Genomic DNA, 20,836 nt, shown 5'->3' with positions numbered 1-20,836 from the left:
TCACTGAGTTCCCTGCACTAAAAGCAACAACAAGGGAAGCCTTGTAGGAAGCTTCTTCCTTCTATCAATCCTCGGTGGAGCGACAACTGCTCTTTTTGCTAAAAACTCTCTGCCTCACTCTCCTAGAGAGTCTATTACAATTGTCTAAACTAGCTATTCCTCATTCACGGGGTTTGCCTGGTCCCCAACTTAAGCACCAAAGGTGTCAGGTCCCTTTGGGGTAAATGGCTTTACTGGGGCCTTGGTTACAACGGCGTATGCTCAATAACAAAGGATATGAGAAAAAGGGTAGGGAATTAACTCTATAGGGATAGTAGATCCTATAGGTCCCTACATTTACTTACCCCTCGGTGCAGATTCAGGGATCGCAGTTCACGGCAGCCATCTTCCGGGTCTACGGTAATCTGAGACAGAGACCGGCGAAGCGGCGCATGCACGGTTGGAGCAATTTCCCGGTTTGCGAAGAAGAATTGCCGCAAGAAGACGGAAGATGGCTGCAGTGAACTCCGATGCCTGAATCTGCACCGAGGGTAAGTAAAACATTAGAGGCATTTCCCCATGGAGGCAGTTAGGCTGGGGGGGGAGAAGGGAGGGGGTTTACGTGGGGGGTAGGGTTATTTTGGTAAAGGGTTAAAATCTCCTTTAATGGCAATCCAGGCCCATGTAAATCACTCTTGTAATCTAATACTAATTAGTGGTCTAAAGGTGATACATTTCAGAGTGTAAGCTTTTGGGGTGCCATGGCCTCTGCATGTCTTTTTAATAAACCATGGGTGTCTGCAAACTGGGCTAGTTCCAAATAATTGTCTGTAAATGTAATGCCCAACAACACAAGACATTTTTTTATACTTCCCACCCAAGGCAATTCTTAATTAGGTTATCTTCTGCATTGAACAGGTTCATCTTCAATGGGATACTACCCTGTGATATAAGCTTACTTGCTCCCACCTGGAACATTTTCTGCAGACACCCATGCGTGGCAGCCAACCCTGGCTGATCATTGATGCAGTTGGCGCTGTAAAATCAGTTGCACCCAGAGCCATTTAGAACAAAGGTCAGCTGTTATACATTCCTCTTATACATTCCTTGTGAGGCAACTTCGGGCGACTTCGGAAAACGAAGAGCTCTATGTGCCATCCCGCCGGCGATTTACATTCTAGCGAGTGGGAAGGCAGGGGAGGCAGTTCGGGGAGATTAGTCGCCCCAAAGAAGAGGAGATTTGTTGCCGGGCAATTAATCTCCCTGAATCGCAGTGTGTGTCTCTGCCCTTAGGTGTATCTATGTCCAGAGCCTAATTAATACAAATACTTGTAGAAGGGTTGCAGAACAAAGCTTTTTTTTTAGACATGCCTGGGCTGATATTTAATATGAATAGTGATGAGCAAATCTGTCCTGTTTCGATTTGCTGAAAAATTTGCAGATCTGCGACAAAATTAGCGAAATGCATTGAAGTCAATGGGCATAAAAAAATGTTTACATGCAGCAATTTTTACGCAACAAATTTTTTTGTCGCAGCAAATTTTTTTTGTGGCAAATTTTTGCGAAAAAATTTGCAGGTGGTGAAATGTGGAAATGCGCCGCAAATCCATGACTGGCGAATAAATTCGCCCATCACTAAATATGAACTTGGGCACACCAATTCCCAAACTGCCAACCACAGGCTTGTTCACCTCTGAATTAACTTTTAGTATGATGTCGAGAGGGATATTCTAAGACAATTTTCAATTGGTTTTCATTTTTTATTATTTGTGGTTTTTAAGTTAATTTAACTTTTTATTCAGCAGCTCAGTTTCTGAAAATTACCCTAGCAACCATGCATTGGTTTGAATATAAAACTGGAATCTGAATACAAAAGGTCCTGGATAGAAAGATAAACGATAAAATGTAGCAATAACAATACATTTGTAGCCTTACAGAGCATTTGTTTTTTTTAGATGGGGTCAGTGACCCCCATTTGAAGCTGGAAAGAATCAGAAGAAGATGAAGGCAAATAATTCAAAAACTATAAAATATAAAATATGAAGGCAATTGAAATGTTGCTTAGGATTAGTCATTGTATGACATACTAAAGGTTAACACAAAGGTAATCCACCCCTTTAAGTGCCGATCTATGGCTGCTAAAAGCAGCCCCTCTAGGATATTCAGATTGCCAATCGGGGTCTGCTGACTGATATAGGAGCAGTTTCACTCAAAAAAAAATCATTTTTATCTGCATTTGGGCAATATTAATTCCTACTAAAATTTACATTTTGATTGTCTGCTCACTTCACTCATTCTACATAGGGTGTCCATGCTGATGGTCTTTGCTTCTTGGTTCCAAGTGTCAGTCTCAGCTTCCAATGTGAGCAGCCAATAGGAAGCCATATGCCTCTGTGCGTGTTTCATAAATTCAGCTTATTGCTTCTCTCAGGCTGTGGAGCTTTAGCATCAGTTTCACTGGTGGGGATGAGGCGCCCCAGCCTGACATTGAGCACTACTAGTAATGAGGAAACCCATTCCATTGGATGAAAGATTACATTTTCCTGAATTCTGTCTGCTTTTGGGCAATCCTGCTTTTATTCTCAAGGGGGCACACTTTTATTTTCGTTATGTAGAAGAGTAAACATCCCTCTGACACCACAGAAGTCACAGTCTGAAAGGAAGGGGTAAGCATTAAATATATTATTAATTATATATAGTTTTTTAAAGAACCCCTTCAACCTGAAAGCCTATTATATAACATTGATCTACAGTATAAGGAGCTTGATGGATCTAGATATGCATAGAACATTGATCTACAGTATAAGGAGCTTGATGGGTCTTGATATGCATAGAACATTGATATACAGTATAAGGAGCTTGATGGGTCTAGATATGCATAGAACATTGATCTACAGTATAAGGAGCTTGATGGATCTAGATATGCATAGAACATTGATCTACAGTATAAGGAGCTTAATGGGTCTAGATATGCATAGAACATTGATATACAGTATAAGGAGCTTGATGGGTCTAGATATGCATAGAACATTGATCTACAGTATAAGGAGCTTGATGGGTCTTGATATGCATAGAACATTGATATACAGTATAAGGAGCTTGATGGGTCTAGATATGCATAGAACATTGATCTACAGTATAAGGAGCTTGATGGGTCTTGATATGCATAGAATATTGATCTACAGTATAAGGAGCTTGATGGGTCTTGATATGCATAGAACATTGATATACAGTATAAGGAGCTTGATGGGTCTAGATATGCATAGAACATTGATCTACAGTATAAGGAGCTTGATGGGTCTTGATATGCATAGAACATTGATATACAGTATAAGGAGCTTGATGGGTCTAGATATGCATAGAACATTGATCTACAGTATAAGGAGCTTGATGGATCTAGATATGCATAGAACATTGATATACAGTATAAGGAGCTTGCTGGGTCTAGATATGCATAGAACATTGATATACAGTATAAGGAGCTTGATGGATCTAGATATGCATAGAACATTGATTTACAGTATAAGGAACTTGATGGTCTAGATATGCATAGAACATTGATATACAGTATAAGGAGATTGATGGGTCTAGATATGCACAGAACATTGATATACAGTATACTGTAAGTAGCTTGATGGATCTAGATATGCATAGAAAATTGATTTACAGTATAAGGAACTTGATGGGTCTAGATATGCATAGAACATTGATCTACAGTATAAGGAGCTTGGTGAGTCTAGATATCCATTGTCCAAATATCTATCAGGCAGGTTAGGTTAGGCCAGGAAGGACCTGATTGGCCCTTTAATATAGAGCAAGTAGCAATGTAACTATTCTATGCCCATCGAATCACCGTAGTATACCAACTGTACTCTCATCACTGCCTGTATATTGTAACTGGAGCATGTTCCTCTGATGGCACTAGTAAAGGTCAGGCCAGAAGGAAAAGCCATATGGAAATTCAGTTCTTCCACTGCAGTTCTTAAAGTATAAGTAAACCTTTAAAACAAGTGAATGTAAAACTAATAAGGGTGCTATTCTAAGAACATGTGCAATGTACATTCATTATATATTTTTCTTTAATTCCAATATATTAAGGGATACATGTGCTGTTAATATGTTAGAATTTTGTTTAGAACAGCACCACCTGCTGGTCATTTTTTGACTATTTTGACCACCAAGTAGTCAAAGAAGTTGTCAGGAGAAAGAAACCTTTCTCAAACCTTTCCTAAGCAGAAGAACATCAGAGCAGCCTCTTTCTTTCTCCTGACAACTTCCTTGACTACTTGATGGTCAGAATAGTCAGAAAATGACCAGCAGGTGGTGCTGTTGTAACAAAATTCCTTCATATTAACAGTACATGTATCCCTTAATACCTTAAAATTAAAGAAAAATAAATAATGAATGTACATTGCAAAAGTTCTTAGAATAGCAATCTAATCAATTTTACATTCACTTGTTTTAAAGATTTACTTATCCTTTAAGAGGTACCCAGAAACCATCTAGTCTTGGGGGGCCTAATAGCAAGTTTGGAAACCAGTAATCCAAGGGCATGAGATGGAAATGAGGTAAAATAAGTCACATTTACAGGTTCCCTTTGGCAATGTGATTATTAGCCTATGAAAACTTGAGAGTAACAAACCGAAAGCATATTTTTTTGGGTTGAGATACGTACCCCTGGCATCAGCTCAGTCGTTTTTATTCGTTGGCACAACCTGAAGCAGAAGCTGAAGCTGGAGAGTAACTGATCGGAACCATTTTGGAGACCACTTGTAATGGACCACGGGAATGTAGACAATGAGTCCGCTGAGAATAAATAGCACCACGTAAAGGTATTCCAGCTGGGGGCTTCCAATGATGGGCGCCAGGACCAGGTACACTGATGCAATCAGCACAATGATCGGAATCACAATGGGAACCTACAGCAATAGAGAAACAAAAATAAATGGGAAATATTGAATCCTATTAATTCATAACAATGTCTGAAGCCACACGGCTGCTCCCAGTTTTCCTTCACTTCTATATAGTTGTGCCAAGCATCGCTGCGTTTATTTTTCACTGCTGGGGATCCCTGGAATTACTGCCAACCGAAATAGCATGGTAATTCTAGGGTTTTAAAAAAAGGAAAGATTAGGAGACCCTTGGCTGTCTGCTTATGATTATATCCTCTTGATTATTATTTAATAGGGTGAGCTTTTGATGCAGATCCATCCAGTGGCTGAGCATTTAGTGTGGCACTAGAAAGAGGTAAGGTACAGGCTGGGGCAGATCCAGATCCATGGGTTTAATTGACCATGGTAAAAAAAAGGGGGAATCATTTGGTGCAGATCTGAAGTCCTACAATACAATTCCCACTATCCCGCCAAACAGCCTTGCTCACAGCCTGGATGTTAGGCAACACTCCCCAACATTCTCTCAGCCTAGCTGTTCCTTTAAAGGAGAACTAAAGCTTAACTAAAGAAGTAGCTGGAAATGTTGCACATGATGTTTTGTGCTTCTGTACCAGCCCAAGGCAACCACAGCCACCTTTAGCAGTAAATATCTGTGTCTCCAAAGATGCCCCAGCATCAACAGCTGTTCAAACCCCACTGAGAATGTGAGTGTCACAGACACTTTCCAAGATGGTTATAGACAAAAATAGCAGCACACTGTTAAGTTGCAAAAGTGCTCAAGTGCATAATTTATTTAGCCCACAGCATACAAAGGCAACGTTTCGAGCCAACCAGGCCCTTTATCAAGCTTTATTGGCTCGAAACGTTGCCTTTGTATGCTGTGGGCTAAATAAATTATGCACTTGAGCACTTTTGCAACTTAACAGTGTGCTGCTATTTTTGTCTATGGATTGATGTGACCCGAGGACAGGATTGGGCCTTTTAGTTCAGCACCTGGCACTTCAACTGTGTTTGTCTGAGAGGTGAGCGCTCCAATTTTTGTGACTGACTTTCCAAGATGGTGACCCCCTGTGACAAGTTTGAAGTCCTGGATCATTGCTGATATTGACAAGCTGAAACTTTAGCCCAGTACAATAAGTTCCAGGGTCAGACTGGGGCCCACCGGGACTACTGTTCAGGGCCCCCATCCGACCCCGCCACCCCAATGTGATGCGCAGAGCGAGCATGCATGAAGGCTCCTGAGTGAATGGTGCCACATACATGCGCAGATGATGCTGTGCGGCACCTAAAAAAAATCAGATCGGGAGAGGGGGCTGGTCCGGCGGGGCCCGTTAAGGGTTGGGGCCAACCGGGTTTTTTCCCAGTGTCCCGCTGGGCCAGTCCGACACTGTTCAGTATATAAATATGGCATTTTTACCCATATTCATTTTTAGGGGTTACTTTTCCTTTAAATCCCACTACTAGAGAAAACAAACTTGGATATACATTGCGGCGTGGTTATTAATCGCCAATCACCGTCAATAACATTCCGGCCCTTTGTGCCAGTGTCTGTGCTGGAAATGGAAGGAGATGGCGGAGAGATTAGCAAACTATGCAGTGAAATTCCTGTTCCTTCTCAATAAGGGAAAGCTGCAATATTCACCTTATATGGCCGGGGAAGGTCCGGTCTCTTTATCTTCATGTACAGGAGCCCGGAGATGGTTATACCGTAGAACAGCCAGGCTGTAAAACTACAGGAAAATATAAATACTTTTATTTCAGGGAAGTACATCATTCCAGTAAAAATATTTTCATCATCTAAACCATCTGGGTGCCTAGTGCAAGTGACATAGTTTAGTCTTATCATGGCCTCATTTATGTATATGGACCTGCTCCAGTTAAGAAAGTTAGATAAATTGACCTCCCGGAAATCTATTTCTGTGAAAATGTTATATAAGCTTCAGCAAACTGTAATAAGAAACTTTCTAAATGCAATCAAGTAAAAATTCGGTATCAATTCTGAAATAATCAAGTTTATTTTCACTATTCCTCTCTCAGCATCTGTTTCTCTTTATTCTGTCTTCATGCAGGAGTTGGGTGTCAGATATTCATTGACAGTTAGATCCAATATATCTTATAGGGGGGTTTCCTTTCCTAGCAGATGGATTAGAGCTCACTCAAATAACTGATTCCAGTACAAACACAATCCAACAAAATATCTGACTTTAGTACAAATCCTGCATGTAGAGAGACAGGGTTTCTGGTGTCTGTAAAGGGGTGGTTCACCTTTAAGTTAACTTTTATGTCATAGAATGGCTAATTCTAAGCAACTTTTCAGTTGGACTTCATTATTTATTTTTTTATAGTTTTTGAGTTATTAATTTCCAGCTTTCAAATAGCAGTCATTGACCCAATCTAAAAATAAATACTTTGTAAGGCTACACATGTATTGTTATTGCTACTTTTTATTATTTGTCTTTCTATTCAGGCCTCTCCTATTCATATTCCAGTCTCTTATTCAAATCAATGCAGGGTTGTTAGGGTACTTTGGACCCTAGTTACCAAATGGCTGAAACTGCAAACTGAAGAGATGCTAAATAAAAAGCTAAATAACCCAAAAACCACAAATAATAAAAAAAATTAAATCCAATTGCAAATTGACTCAGAATATCATTCTCTACATATTAAAAGTTAACTTAACGGTGAACAACCCCATTAAACGAGTGAGCTCTAAAAATGTTCTAGGCCCCCCTAAAAGATACATTGGATCTAACTGTCATTCACAATCAGACACCCAACTCCTGCGTGAAGAGAAACTTAAGAGAGATAGTGAAGAGTAACTTGAATATTTCAGAAAGGCCCAGAATTTTTAATTGATTATATTTAGAAAATATCTTATTTCAGTATGAAGAAGCTTATGTTCAATTTTCATTTTGGTGATGGTTCCCCTTTAAGTTGTGGGGCCCTCACTAGATACACATAACACCACTGTTCAATATATTTGTGTGCTTACCCTTGCTCAAGCCCATTTACTCAGAGAAACCAATCAGCAAGTAGTTTTGCTTAGGCTACAACCAGTTAGAAAATGTAAGCAAAGATCTGATTGGCTAAAAATTGTACTGTTGCTTTGTAGCGTTTATCTTTCTAATTCTAAAGTATTTTATTCTGCAGATCAGGGTTGGACTGAGCCATCCGGGGCCCACCAGGACTGCGACTGAAGGGCCCTCTTCCATGCTCCTCACCTGTGTGCATGCTTGTTGCTTATTTCCTCCCCCTTTGCCGCTATTGGGTCCGGGGGAGGTAAAGGCTACGTTACGGCTGGGGAAGCGGACTGGGTCACTGGGGCCCACTGAATTTTTTCCCCATTGTCCAGGTGGCCCAGTTCGACACTGCTGCAACTCTGTTTCCAGGTTTTATATTTGTTCTGGCAATTGCTTCACAAGGGGCCACTTATAAATGCAGCTGCAAGCTTGATTGAGTTAAAATGAACCTTTATTAAAGGAGAACTAAACCCTAATAATGAATATGGCTAAAAATGCTTTATTTTATATACTGAACTTATTGCACAAGGCTAAAGTTGCAGCTTGTCAATAGCAGCAATTATCCAGGACTTCAAACTTGTCACAGGGGGGTCACCATCTTGGAAAGTGTCTGTGACACTCACATGCTCAGTGGGCTCTGAGCAGCTGTTGAGAAGCTAAGCTTAGGGCTCGTCACTAATTATCCAGCAGAAAATGAGCTTCCCCTGTAATATAAGCTGATGTTACAGGTTTGCTGATTATTAAATTCTGATGCTAATTGCACTGGTTTCTGTGCTGCCATGTAGTAATTATCTGTATTAATTACTAATCAGCCTTATATTGTGACATTTCTATTCTATGTGTACTGTATATTGTGAGTGGGTCCCTAAGCTCAGTAAGTGACAGCAGCACAGAGCATGTGCAGTGAATCAGCAGAAAAGAAGATGGGGAGCTACTGGGGCATCTTTGGAGACACAGATCTTTACTGCTAAAGGGCTGTGGTTGCCTTGGGCTGGTACAGAAGCACAAAACATCATGTATAACATTTCTAGCTACTTCTTTGGTTAAGCTTTCGTTCTCCTTTAATGGTACTTGCGTCCAAACAATGCTCCTTGCACTTTTGTATAGTTGCGCCATTCGCCATTATGTCCGTCCGGCCTATTTTGCTGAATCGTGTGCAAGTTAACTTACTGGTGCCGTGGAACCCTCAAGCCACCACCACTGCACGTGGCAGTAGTTGCAGGGTTCCCACAGTAGGTGACATCAGTGAAGAAAATGCTGTAGGGTGGTAAAAAAATGCTTGTGTCCATGGTCTCGGAAATGCTAAAGCTAAACAAGACCATATATATTCACTCAGAACTATGTGTGTATGTTGTGAGGGTTTGGTTGAGATGGGAGCTGATAAAAATGTGTCAGGAAGAAGAAGAGCAGTGACATTTAAGGCAACGGGAAGTGATACTGTACATAATGATACTTGGGAGCAGGATCCCCCCTACAGACCTCTCCACTTCACTAACCCTTGTACATCACTGGAAGGAGAGTCCGTATCCTACGCTTATATACACAAACAAGTCACTAATTACCTGAAAAAATTCACAATGCTGCTGAAGTCTGCAGGTATGATCATGATTAAAGAGATGGCGGTGGTGAATATGAGAGCGGGGGCGGGGGTGAGGCGTTTCACATGGGCCATGGACAAGACGTCTGGCTGGAACAAAGAAGGAAGAATGTTGTTTATCTGGAACATACGGCAGCACTGCTTTAAGAGATAAGCAACAGCAATGGCTACTCAGTTTTGGGGGACTGGATCATCTATATGAATAAAGACCACTCATGTCATATGAAGAAGGCAGAGTTATTGTTTCTGAACCTATGATACGAGATTTTCTAGGATAGACCATCAACCACAAACAATCTGAGGGATCTTTTCTATCTATCTATCATCGATTTATCATCTATCTATCTGTTATCTATCTATCTATCTGTTATCTATCTGTTATCTATCTATCTATCTATCATCTATCTATCTATCTGTTATCTATCTATCTATCTATCTATCTATCTATCTGTTATCTATCTGTTATCTATCTATCTATCTATCATCTATCTATCATCTATCTATCATCTATCTATCTATCTATCTATCCATCTATCTATCTATCTATCCATCTATCTATCCATCTATCTATCATCTATCTATCTATCTATCTATCTATCTATCATCTTTCTATCTATCTATCTATCTATCTATCTATCTATCTATCTATCTATCTATCTATCCATCTATCTATCATCTATCTATCTATCATCTATCTATCATCTATCTATCTATCCATCCATCTATCCATCTATCTATCATCTATCTATCTATCATCTATCTATCTATCTATCTATCTATCCATCCATCTATCTATCTATCTATCTATCTATCTATCTATCTATCTATCATCTATCTATCTATCTATCTATCTATCTATCTATCTATCTATTTATCTATTATCTATTTAGCTATTATCCATCCATCCATCCATCCATCCATCCATCCATCTATCTATCTTATTTATGTATACTGTGTATCCTATAATGGTCCTAACGGTGGCCTACACAGCATGGTACCTTCTTTAATTTGTATTTGATATGGGCTCAGCCATATATTGCTCATGATAGGAGATGTATTAAGTCTGCTTCTGACAGTGGATCCACCATATAATCTTATCATTGGTCCAAGGGCTTGGGTGATCTGGAAAGGATCTGTTTGCATGGCCAGGCCAGGGATTGACGAACGACGTCCCGATACATCAACTAGCATTTGTTACCCTTTTTTAGCCTCCAGTTCTTATGTCATCAATTTGGGGGCAGATTTATCAAAGGTGGAAGTGAAAATTGGAATTAAAAAAACATTGAATTTCTAGTTAATTTTTGTTTACTTCGACTAGGGAAAAGTCCAAAATCGATTTGAATTTGAAAAAAACCCTGAAAATCCGAATTTCAAATTTATCGTACGATTCGAATGAGCTATTAATTCGATTAGTAGAATTCTAATTCAATCGAAAATGGACCTATTCGATCAAAAATGGACCTATTCGCCCAATTTTGGTTGGTCTTTTTGAATTCGAATTTCGAAGTTTTTCAAATTCGAAATTCAACCCTTGATAAATCTGCCCCATAGAGTAGAAGTAAACATACTAATTTAAAGGCCCCATTCCGGAATTAATGTAAATTTGGTAATAAAATTAGCACTCAAAATTTCCAGATCCCTCTCCACGGGCTTCAGGTTTATAGTGTGGAAAATGTTTTTTTTAAAGATGAATGCAAAGGAGAGTTTCTGGAAATTAAGGTACCATTGAGTAGAACAACTCAGTCACAAATATTTTGCATGAAAGATGAGGTGCTGATGTATAAAGAAGAGGTTTAAACGCTGAGAACAGCAAGAGCACATTGGTCAAGAGCCATTGGTTGCTAAATAGTGTAGGTGTAAGCATGTAAGCATGTACTTTGCTCTTTTGTCTCATTCATTCCTTCAGTATCTTGTATTCAGTATTCAGCAAATCTAGGATTCAGTTCGGGATTCGACCAGGATTTGGCCATTTTTATGATTCTGATTCGGCTGAATCCTTGTGCCTGGCCAAACCGAATCCTAATTTGCATATGTAAATAAGGGGCAGGAATGGGAAATCACATGACTTTTTGTCCCAAAACAAGGGTGTAAAAAAATTGTTCCCACCTTTCCTTTCCTGTCCCTAATTTGCATATGCAAATTAGGATTTGGATTCAGTTGGGTATTCGGATGAATCATTCAACAGGGATTCGGCCGAGTCCCAAATCGTGGATTCGGTGCATTCCTAGTATTCAAGTCAATAACTGCTAGTGCCCCTTTTTTATGGAATAGTGCTTAAAACATCAATGAAATATTTGTAATGAAAGTAGTACTTTAAATGAAACTAAACTGGTCAGTCATGGGCGTATTATCAAACAGATCAAACATAGGTCAGGTGGTCCCTTTTCTTACCAAATGCCCTTCTCTCGCTGCCACGAAGCACAAACGGCCCCCAGTAAAGAAGGTTCCATTTGCTGAGCCGAACGTAGAGAGTGCGACACCCAGGGATATTATCCATGTCCAAGTGCCAAGCAGCTTCACTCTACAACGAAAAAGGTAATGGTATAAGCCAACAAACCTAGAGTATGGCAGACATTTTTAGGCTCAAAATCAGTGCTGCATGTCCATGTCCCATGTAAAGTTCCACTAACACAGAGCTGGTGTATACTTCTGATCAGGGCCACCATCCAGGGGGGAGAGGGGGGACAGTTGTCCCGGGTACTGAGGGTTTTTGTGTCTAAAAGGAAAACTATACCCCCAAACAATGTAGGTCTCTAAAAAAAGATATTGCATAAAACAGCTCATATGTAAAACCCTGCTTCATGTAAATAAACCATTTTCAAAATAATATACTTTTTTAGTATTATGTGCCATTGGGTAATCATAAATAGAAAATTGCCATTTTAAAAAATAAGGGCCGCCCGGGGGATCGTATGATTCACCGTGCACACAAACAAACCAACAAACCATACTTGTTAGGTCACATGAGCCAATTAACAGACGGAGTTCTGTCTTTTGCTGCCACACTTCTTCCCGTTACAGTTAGAGCTGCAGTATTTCTGGTCAGGTGATCTCTGAGGCAGCACACAGACCATCACCAAATGGTGGCTCAAGGCAAGAGATGTAAAAGGGCAATATTTACTTAAATATATATTCCAGTTTGGTAAGATTCTTTAATATGTCATTTAATATAAAATAAACTATCTGTTGCTTAGGTGTTCATTTTCGGGGTATAGTTTTCCTTTAAGGTAGCCATACACTGAGAGATCCTTGATGTGGCGATATAGGGCCCAACGATCGCATCATAACGAGGGGCAACGGGAGGTCAGAACACGGGACCGCATCAATGAACTGATGCGGCTGCAATCCAACGGGATTTTTAGTCCTGTCCAATCAGGGAAGCCGTCGGAGGGCCCCATGCACGGGCTAATAAGCTGCCGACTCGGTCTGTGGGACAGCAGAGGGGGCTGGAAATCAAGTAAGTCAAAAAACTTTCATCCTGGCCACCAATAGTTTTTTTTTACTGGCCTGGGGCTGGCCTGGAGTGGAGGGGAACAACTCAGTTCCATCCATGCATAACAATATATTAGCCTGGGAGATGGTACTGCCCCATTTCAGGGCTTTCAGGACAACAGTTATACATTGCATGTCGTATATGTTATAAAGGTAATCGTTTCCATTTCCGTTATCCAGAAACCTGTCACCCATAGACTTCATTTTATCCAAATAATCCAAATGTTTAAAAGTGATTTTCTTTTTTTTCTATAATAATAAAACAGTAGCTTGTACTTGATCCCAACTAACATATAATTAATCCTTATTGAAAGTAAAACCAGCCTATTGGGTTTATTTAATGTTTATATGATTTTCTAATAGACTTAAATGAGTTGTTCACATTTCAGATGACTTTTATTATGATATAGAGAGTGATATTCTGAGACAATTTGCAATTGGTTTTCCTTTCTTATTATGTTTGGTTTTGGAGTTATTTCATTTTTTATTCAACAGCTCTCCAGTGATTGCAGCAAACAGGTTGCTAGGGTCCAAATTACCCTAGCAACTATGTTTTGATTTGAATTAGAAACTGAAATATGAATAGGAGAGTCCCGAATACAAAAAATCATAGACTAAAAAGTAGCAGTAACAAAAATAATTTTTTAGATGGGGTCAGTGACCCCCGTTTGAAAGCTGGAAAAAGTCGCAAGAAAAAGGCAAATAATTAGAAAACTATAATAAAAAAAATAATAAAGACCAATTCAAAAGTTGCTTAGAATTAACCATTCTATTACATACTTAAAGTTAATGTAAAGGTGAGCCACCCCTATAAGGTATGAAGATCAAAATTACGGAAAACACCAAGAGCATTCTGGATAACAGGTCCCATAACTGTACAAAAGACTAAATCTATACAAGGGGTACATTGCACTGACAATAACTGCCAGGAGGGGTTAAGTTGTCTTTTATGAACCAGTAATCAACAAATGTAGTGATAAGATGATGGTAATGTTAATGTTTCATTAGATTTATATAACCAGAGCAGTACAACGCTGAGCAGCTTAGTTACACACTGTGCTTGTTCTCATTATCCTCATCGTGCGCAAGGGATTAGACGAGGAAAATACTTATTTTACATAATGTCAGCTCATTCTGCTCATGTAATGCACATACTTTTAGTCTGATTGACTTTATACTAATGCACTCCCCTTATAATCCACATGATTTACATTTAACAGCATATTTTGTAAGTTAAAGGTCTGTTGGCTTTAACTATTTATTGCTATCATGTCATCAAATGTGCCTCATTGTCTTAAAGGAACAGTAACGACAAAAATTTGAAAATGTGGGTAGTGCTGCCCTGCACTGGTAAAACTGGTGTGTTTGCTTCTGAAACTTTGCTATAGTTTATATAAACAAGCTGCTGTATAGCCATGGGGGCAGCCATTCAAGCACAGGATACACAGTAGATAACAGATAAGTACTACTATAGTTTATATAAACAAGCTGCTGTGTAGTCATGGGGGCAGCCATTCAAGCACAGGATACACAGTAGTTAACAGATAAGTACTACTATAGTTTATATAAACAAGCTGCTGTGTAGCCATGGGGGCAGCCATTCAAGCACAGGATACACAGTAGTTAACAGATAAGTACTACTATAGTTTATATAAACAAGCTGCTGTGTAGCCATGGGGGCAGCCATTCAAGCAAAGGATACACAGTAGATAACAGATACGTACTACTATAGTTTATATAAACAAGCTGCTGTGTAGCCATGGGGGCAGCATTCAAGCACAGGATACACAGTAGATAACAGATAAGTACTACTATAGTTTATATAAACAAGCTGCTGTGTAGCCATGGGGGCAGCCATTCAAGCACAGGATACACAGTAGATAACAGATAAGTACTACTATAGTTTATATAAACAAGCTACTGTGTAGCCATGGGGGCAGCCATTCAAGCACAGGATACACAGTAGATAACAGATAAGTTCTAAAGAATCCCATTGTATACAACTGAGCTTATCAGTTATCTGTTGTGTATCCTGTGCCTTTCTTCTTTTTTTAATTTTGAATGGCTGCCCGCATGGCTACACAGCAGCCTGTTTATGTAAACTGTAGCAGTCTTGCTGAAGCAAACATGTCAGTTGTACCAGTGCAGTGCAGCAGAATATTATATTTTCATTACTTTAAATCACTTTAATTTTTTGGCGTTACTGTTCCTTTAAATAGTAGAACAAGGGCAGCATCCGCCTATTAGCAGCTAGCTTTCTGTTGCAAGATGCTGGGGGGAAATCTAGAGGTACCACCAGGTCTAGGGTGGCTGTAGCACCAGGGTTCCCCTGCATCAATAGGCGCAGTTGAGCACCATTGATCAGAAGGTACAGGATAGACGCCACTATAGCAACCACGTGGAAGTGCCTCAATCTACTCGCTTCATTTTAGAGCACCCATGCTTTCTCATGTGTCCAAATATGACCACTATTAGTGACCATAGGTAATAACTAGTGATGAGTGAATCTGTCCTGGTTTGCTTTACCGAAAAATCAGCGAAACTGCGAAAAAATTTGGGAAACGCATTGAAGTCAATGACCGTTTTTACGCGCCACTTTTATTTTTTACAGGCGTGACAACTTCTTACTCAAAATGCAGTCAATGGCCATTTTTTTCTTACGGTGACTTTTTTTCTCTTAATGCATTAAAGTCAACGGGCGTTTTTTTACGTATGGCGAGTTTTTTTGTCCTAATGCACTAAAGTCAATGGAAGTCTTATGCCCGTTTTTTCTCGGCTAATTTTCACCCATGGCGAAATTCGGAATTTCAGTGCAAATCCATGGCATCACTAGTAATGAGCAGTATAATATGCTGACAATTCCAGCTGTGACAATTCTCCATTAGAGATACCAACCCAACAGTGCAACCTAATTAAGCCTGGCTATGGTGCCTGGCAATGATCACTGTATGCTTTTCTACAAGATTACTGACCCCCAGCTGATAGCGACGGCATCCGAAGAGAGAAGTTCTCGCGGGGTCATAGCTGCAAAATAGCTGACGTTGACCAACAGGTACAAGCAGGTGACCAACGGGATGGCAATCATTACAGCTCGAGGGAGATTCACCTAGGAAAGAAGTCACAATGAAGGTTTAGAAATCCTTATCATTAATATATATTCCACAGTAATGTATGGAAGGAGGTATATATCAAACCTACATGTTTATTGATTATGACAGGGGTAGAGAGGGCCCTGCCCAATAGAGCTTACAATCTAAAAGGAGGAAGAATGTGATCTGTGTATAACAGTTCTGCTACATAAGTATTAGCACCCAAACTATAAATCCAATATAGGCTTATGTAGTAAAAAGTAAAAGCCTTGCCTTGATCCAGTAACTATTCTCAGAATATCGCAAGGCATGTCCTTATGGAACGTTCGGATTAATCACACACACATTCTCTGAATTCTTTTAATATGTGTTTGATATTTCATTTAAAATCTCCATGTCTCATGTTTTACAGCTTTAACATATACACAGGGCTGCAATGCCTCAATGAAAGGGCCATAGCTCCACAGAATATGTGCTGCCGGGGCCCCCTGGGGACAATTATTTCACTGATATTCCTTTTCATGCTGCCTCAGCTAGAGAAGGGCCTTTACTGATAGCCAAGTGGTTTGTAGCCTCACTAATCATACTTGGCACATTTTGCTGAGACCGGCATATATTAAAATATTGGCAGAAAACCCGGCACAGCTCCGGCCTGACCCTGCTGCACCAATCATTCATTAGCTCTCTGCATGGGATTGGCTTCCAAGGGAAAATGGTATTACATCATTATAGCACTATATTCACATTAACACAATGAAGGTTAGCTCACATGGAAATATATTCCATTCAGGGGCTGAATAATGAAGATTTAGAAAGGCTTAGCCTCCCCAGCTAAAACATATAAGTAAATAGTTATAGACATTCCCATGGAAAGCCTTCTATTGGTAGCCTCCCCAAAACAAAAATGTTACTCTTCTCATCTGCCTGTAATAAATATGTTTGCCCCTGTACATACTTTAGTTTAGGTCACACAGTCTATACCCCAACCAGTGGCATAACTACCATACAGTAGACCCTGTAGGATCTGTATGGTTCCACCACCACCATCCCTCGCCATCTAATTGTCTTTTTTGCCACTGCCTCCAACTATCCTAATTTAAGGGGCAGATTTATCAAAGGTCGAGTTGTGACTGTGAGATTTTCATTCATCCAGGTCATGGCATATATAGTCGGTGCCGGATTTCAATGACCGGCGCCCCTAGGCCGCGCGGTCCGACCAGGCGGCCGCGCGGTCCTAGCGCCCACCTCACCTCCCCTTCCCAGCGCGCCGGCGAAAAAACACCGGCACAGCTGCTGTAATTTAATGGGGAGGCACACGTCCCCATAATGCGGCTGGGCGGCATGCCGCCCCTATTTTTTTGCCGCCCTAGGCCCGGGCCTATGTGGCCTTGCCGCAAATCCGGGCCTGTATATAGTATAATTTTCCCCAAAAAATTCAAGTTTTTTGAGAGTAGTTTTCAGTAAGAAACTAATTTTTGAGTTAAAAAAAAATAGAATTTTTTGAGTTTTTGTAAAAAAAACCTCAATTTTTTTCAAGATTTATTATACCCCGAACCTGGAAATAGCTCAAATCTGAAAATATTCCAGCTAAAACTTGTCGAGGTCATGTAGAAGTCAATGGCAGAGGTCCCTTGAACCATTTGAAGGTGTTGATAGCCTTTGTGATGTTCAAGTTTTTTTTGATGGATTTAGCTCGAAAACTCAATTAATTCAAGCATTTGATTTTTTTTCCCACAGAAAACTTGATTATTTCAGGGTTGTTTATCCTGAGTTGTGACTATGAAGATTTTCATTCATCCAGGTCATGGTATATCTAGTATAATTAATCTTAATCCAGTTCTTTGAGTGTAGTTTTCAGTAAAAAACTAAAATTTTCGGGTTAAAAAAAACTAGAATTTTTCTGGGTTAAAAAAAATAACTAAATTTTTTTTGGGGTTTTGTAAAAAATAAAAAAACTACAGTTTTTCGAGATTTATTATACCCCGAAGCTAGAATTAGCTTGAATAGTTCGAATACGAAAATATTCCAGCTAAAGGTCATGTAGAAGTCAATGGCAGAGTTCCCTTGAACCATTTGAAGGTGTTAATAGCCTTCGTGATGTGCGAGTTTTTTTTTTTTTTTGGTGGATTTAGCTCAAAAACTCAATAAATTCAAGCAATTCAAGATGTTTCCCACAGAAAACTCGATTAATTCAGGATTGTTCATCCCGATTTCACTGATTCCAGTTTTTTCTTACATCGGAAAATATTCGAGTTGTGAGTTCAATCGAGGTATAAAAAAAACCTCACAAACCTCTAAAACTCGACCTTTCATGAATCTCCCCAAGTATTAGAGGTATGTGAGGTTTTTTTATACCCTGAATGAACTTTCAACTCGAATATTTTTTGGGAAAACACAACTCGACCTTTGATAAATCTGCCCCTAAGTGTCATATTGTGTATTGTGTAATAACAATTCACTTTCTGGATATGGGGTGATTCTAACAAGCTTTGTTTCACTGCAATTTTTAAAGCAGTACATGTGAACCTACTGACCTCAGGTTTTTTCAGCTCCTCCGTCACGTAGTTAAGGTTGTTCCATCCATCGTAAGACCAAAGTCCTTGGTAAAATGCCACTCCTACAGGACCAAAACCTGTGGCTGTGTTGTCAAAGGCATTCTGCAAGCCCTGAGTGTGGCCCTTGGCCAGTAATACCATGCCACCCACTATTATAAGAAGCAACACCAACAGTTTGGCAGTGGTGAATATGTTCATTATGGAGGTGGACAGCTTGACATTGAGGCAGTTGATGATGCTCAAGACTAGGATGCATGCAGCAGCAGTGCACTTCACAGCAATAGTTGGTGATGGGCAGTCTGGATAAAAAGAAGCCACAACATACTCTGCAAAGCTTAAGGAGATTCCGGCAATGCCAGCTGGCCTTACCACAATGACAGAGGTGTAGGCAAGGAGAAAAGCCAGCGGTGGTCCAATGGTCCTTAAAATATAAATGTATTCCCCTCCAGACTCTTTAATAACAGTACCCAGCTCAGCATAGGATAATGCCCCCAACATTGCCAGCAAGCCACATGAAGCCCAGATTAACAGACTGGCCCCTGGACTTCCCATATGGTAAAGGACCCATTGGGGAGACATGAAGATTCCTGAGCCGATCATGGTGCCAGCGATCAGTGACACAGCACTGGGCAGCCCCAGCTCCCGCTTCAAACATACATTTTCTGTTTCTTTCCTAGAGATTCCATCGCTCAAAGGCGGGCCATCTGCTTGTCCCTTATTCTTCATCCCGAACCCTCGGAGGATTGTATCTGTTGGATGCCGACCATTTAATAAAACAAGAACTCATGGACTTTTCTCTTCCACCTTTCATATCATTCCAAAGTTAATTATTACAGGCACACATACAGAGAACAAATTACCTCCAACTTGATATGGCAGTAGTTAATGATCTATCTCAGATATTCAAGATATCTAAATGTGTGTTTTAACGGGTGGTGGAATATCACAGATATGTGGGATCCAGTTCCAAATATCTTTATTGTCTTTTCTGACTGTCTACCTAGTGGCAATCTGTGATTGGACAATTTCCCTTTTCACTGTAATAATAAAACTGTACCTTGTACTTGATCCCAACTTAGATATAAATAATTCTTATTGGAAGCAGATCCAACATAGTGGGTTTATTTAATGTTTACCTGATTTTTCTAGTAGACTTAAGGTATGGAGATCCAAATTACAGAAATATCCTTATCCGGAAAACCCCAGGTTCCAAGCATTCTCTATTAAGAAATAGAGAATGACAATGAAATAGGCCAAATGATTAGAAGCAAGAGGACCCACTGACACCTGGGCCCACCTGGAGTTTTCCCGGTATCCCGGTGGGCCAGTCCGACACTGGGTTACTTCCCTTCCTTTACCACAACAAATCACGGCTGCATAGGAGGGGTTTCCATATTTTCATACTTTTTTTTCTTGTTTTCTAGGAGGCAATTCTGAAAGGAGAGACATCATATTTATTTCGAATTACGTACAGAGACAAAGGCCCAGTTACTCTGTAACTCTGAGCCTGACGAGTGAGTAGAAACCAGTTCTGTGAATATTATCGTCAGCACTTTGTCTTATCTCTTGGAGTTCTCATTACATTACACTTTCTGCTTATCAGAAATCTCTTATCTGATTCTGCAAAATGCTCCCTTTCAACCTGCTGTCAAAGTTTCCTCAGACCTGGACCAGAATCTTAACAGAAGACTACTCATTGTTATGAGCAAATTCCACAGACAGCTGAACTCGAACCCACGGCCCAAGCATTTTGTGCAAGAGATGGCCCGAACACCTCGGTTTAGTCTTCGGGACAGCCCACACATCACTACACTATACCAGGTCAAACTGTGTGAATTCTATTACATTATCCACCCTCTCCTAAAATATCCCGGCACTTGTGTTTTCTGTTTCCGCTGGACATTTGTTTAATGGGAGTACAGTGCAGCAGTTGTCGGTAGGAAGGACACTGGGGTTGCATGACCATGAGAATTACAACATGGCAGCACCCTTAGTATCGGTAAGGACACCACTGGTGTTCTCTCAGCAGGTTGCTGCCACTGCTGAGGTTGGTAGTTCAACAACTGAAGGTGTCAGAGGTTAAACTGTCGTACTTTATAAATTACGTGGCCCTTCCCACCCCCATTCAACTGTGCAGCTAGAAGAATTCTAAAACAGAGATTCTTCTACAAAACCAGGTCAATGTACAACATGGGCAGGGGAATCCCATGAG

The 20,836-nt window shown here is 40.1% G+C and overlaps 1 protein-coding gene across 1 annotated transcript; it reads right to left on the bottom strand.

The window, feature by feature from the left end:
* Nucleotides 1-2,029: 2,029 nt before the first annotated feature.
* LOC108717199 (b(0,+)-type amino acid transporter 1) lies at nucleotides 2,030-19,498 on the bottom strand. Its single transcript, XM_018264045.2, has 7 exons — nucleotides 18,604-19,498; nucleotides 15,953-16,086; nucleotides 11,880-12,009; nucleotides 9,454-9,578; nucleotides 6,514-6,601; nucleotides 4,655-4,898; nucleotides 2,030-2,632 (listed from the first exon to the last, which is right to left on the bottom strand). Exons 1-6 carry the CDS (start codon nucleotides 19,348-19,350, stop codon nucleotides 4,668-4,670), a joined length of 1,455 nt encoding a protein of 484 aa, XP_018119534.1. The 5' UTR covers nucleotides 19,351-19,498; the 3' UTR covers nucleotides 2,030-2,632; nucleotides 4,655-4,667.
* Between the last annotated feature and the right edge of the window lie 1,338 nt (nucleotides 19,499-20,836).

The sequence above is a fragment of the Xenopus laevis genome, chromosome 5L (assembly GCF_017654675.1).
Source record: "Xenopus laevis strain J_2021 chromosome 5L, Xenopus_laevis_v10.1, whole genome shotgun sequence".
Lineage (NCBI taxonomy): Eukaryota > Metazoa > Chordata > Amphibia > Anura > Pipidae > Xenopus > Xenopus laevis.
The sequence above is the reverse complement of the archived record's forward strand: the minus strand, read 5'-3'. Positions and strand labels throughout refer to the sequence as shown.

Bases quoted from the DNA above. Each gene is read 5' to 3' on its own strand.
- LOC108717199 (XM_018264045.2), bottom strand. From the start codon at position 19,350: ATGAAGAATAAGGGACAAGCAGATGGCCCGCCTTTGAGCGATGGAATC. The intron at 12,010-15,952 runs GTCAGTAATCTT...TTTTCGTTGTAG, and splicing joins GCCGTCGCTATCAGCTGGGG to AGTGAAGCTGCTTGGCACTT. The intron at 6,602-9,453 runs GTAATTAGTGAC...ATTTTCCTGTAG, and splicing joins AGCATTGTGAATTTTTTCAG to TTTTACAGCCTGGCTGTTCT.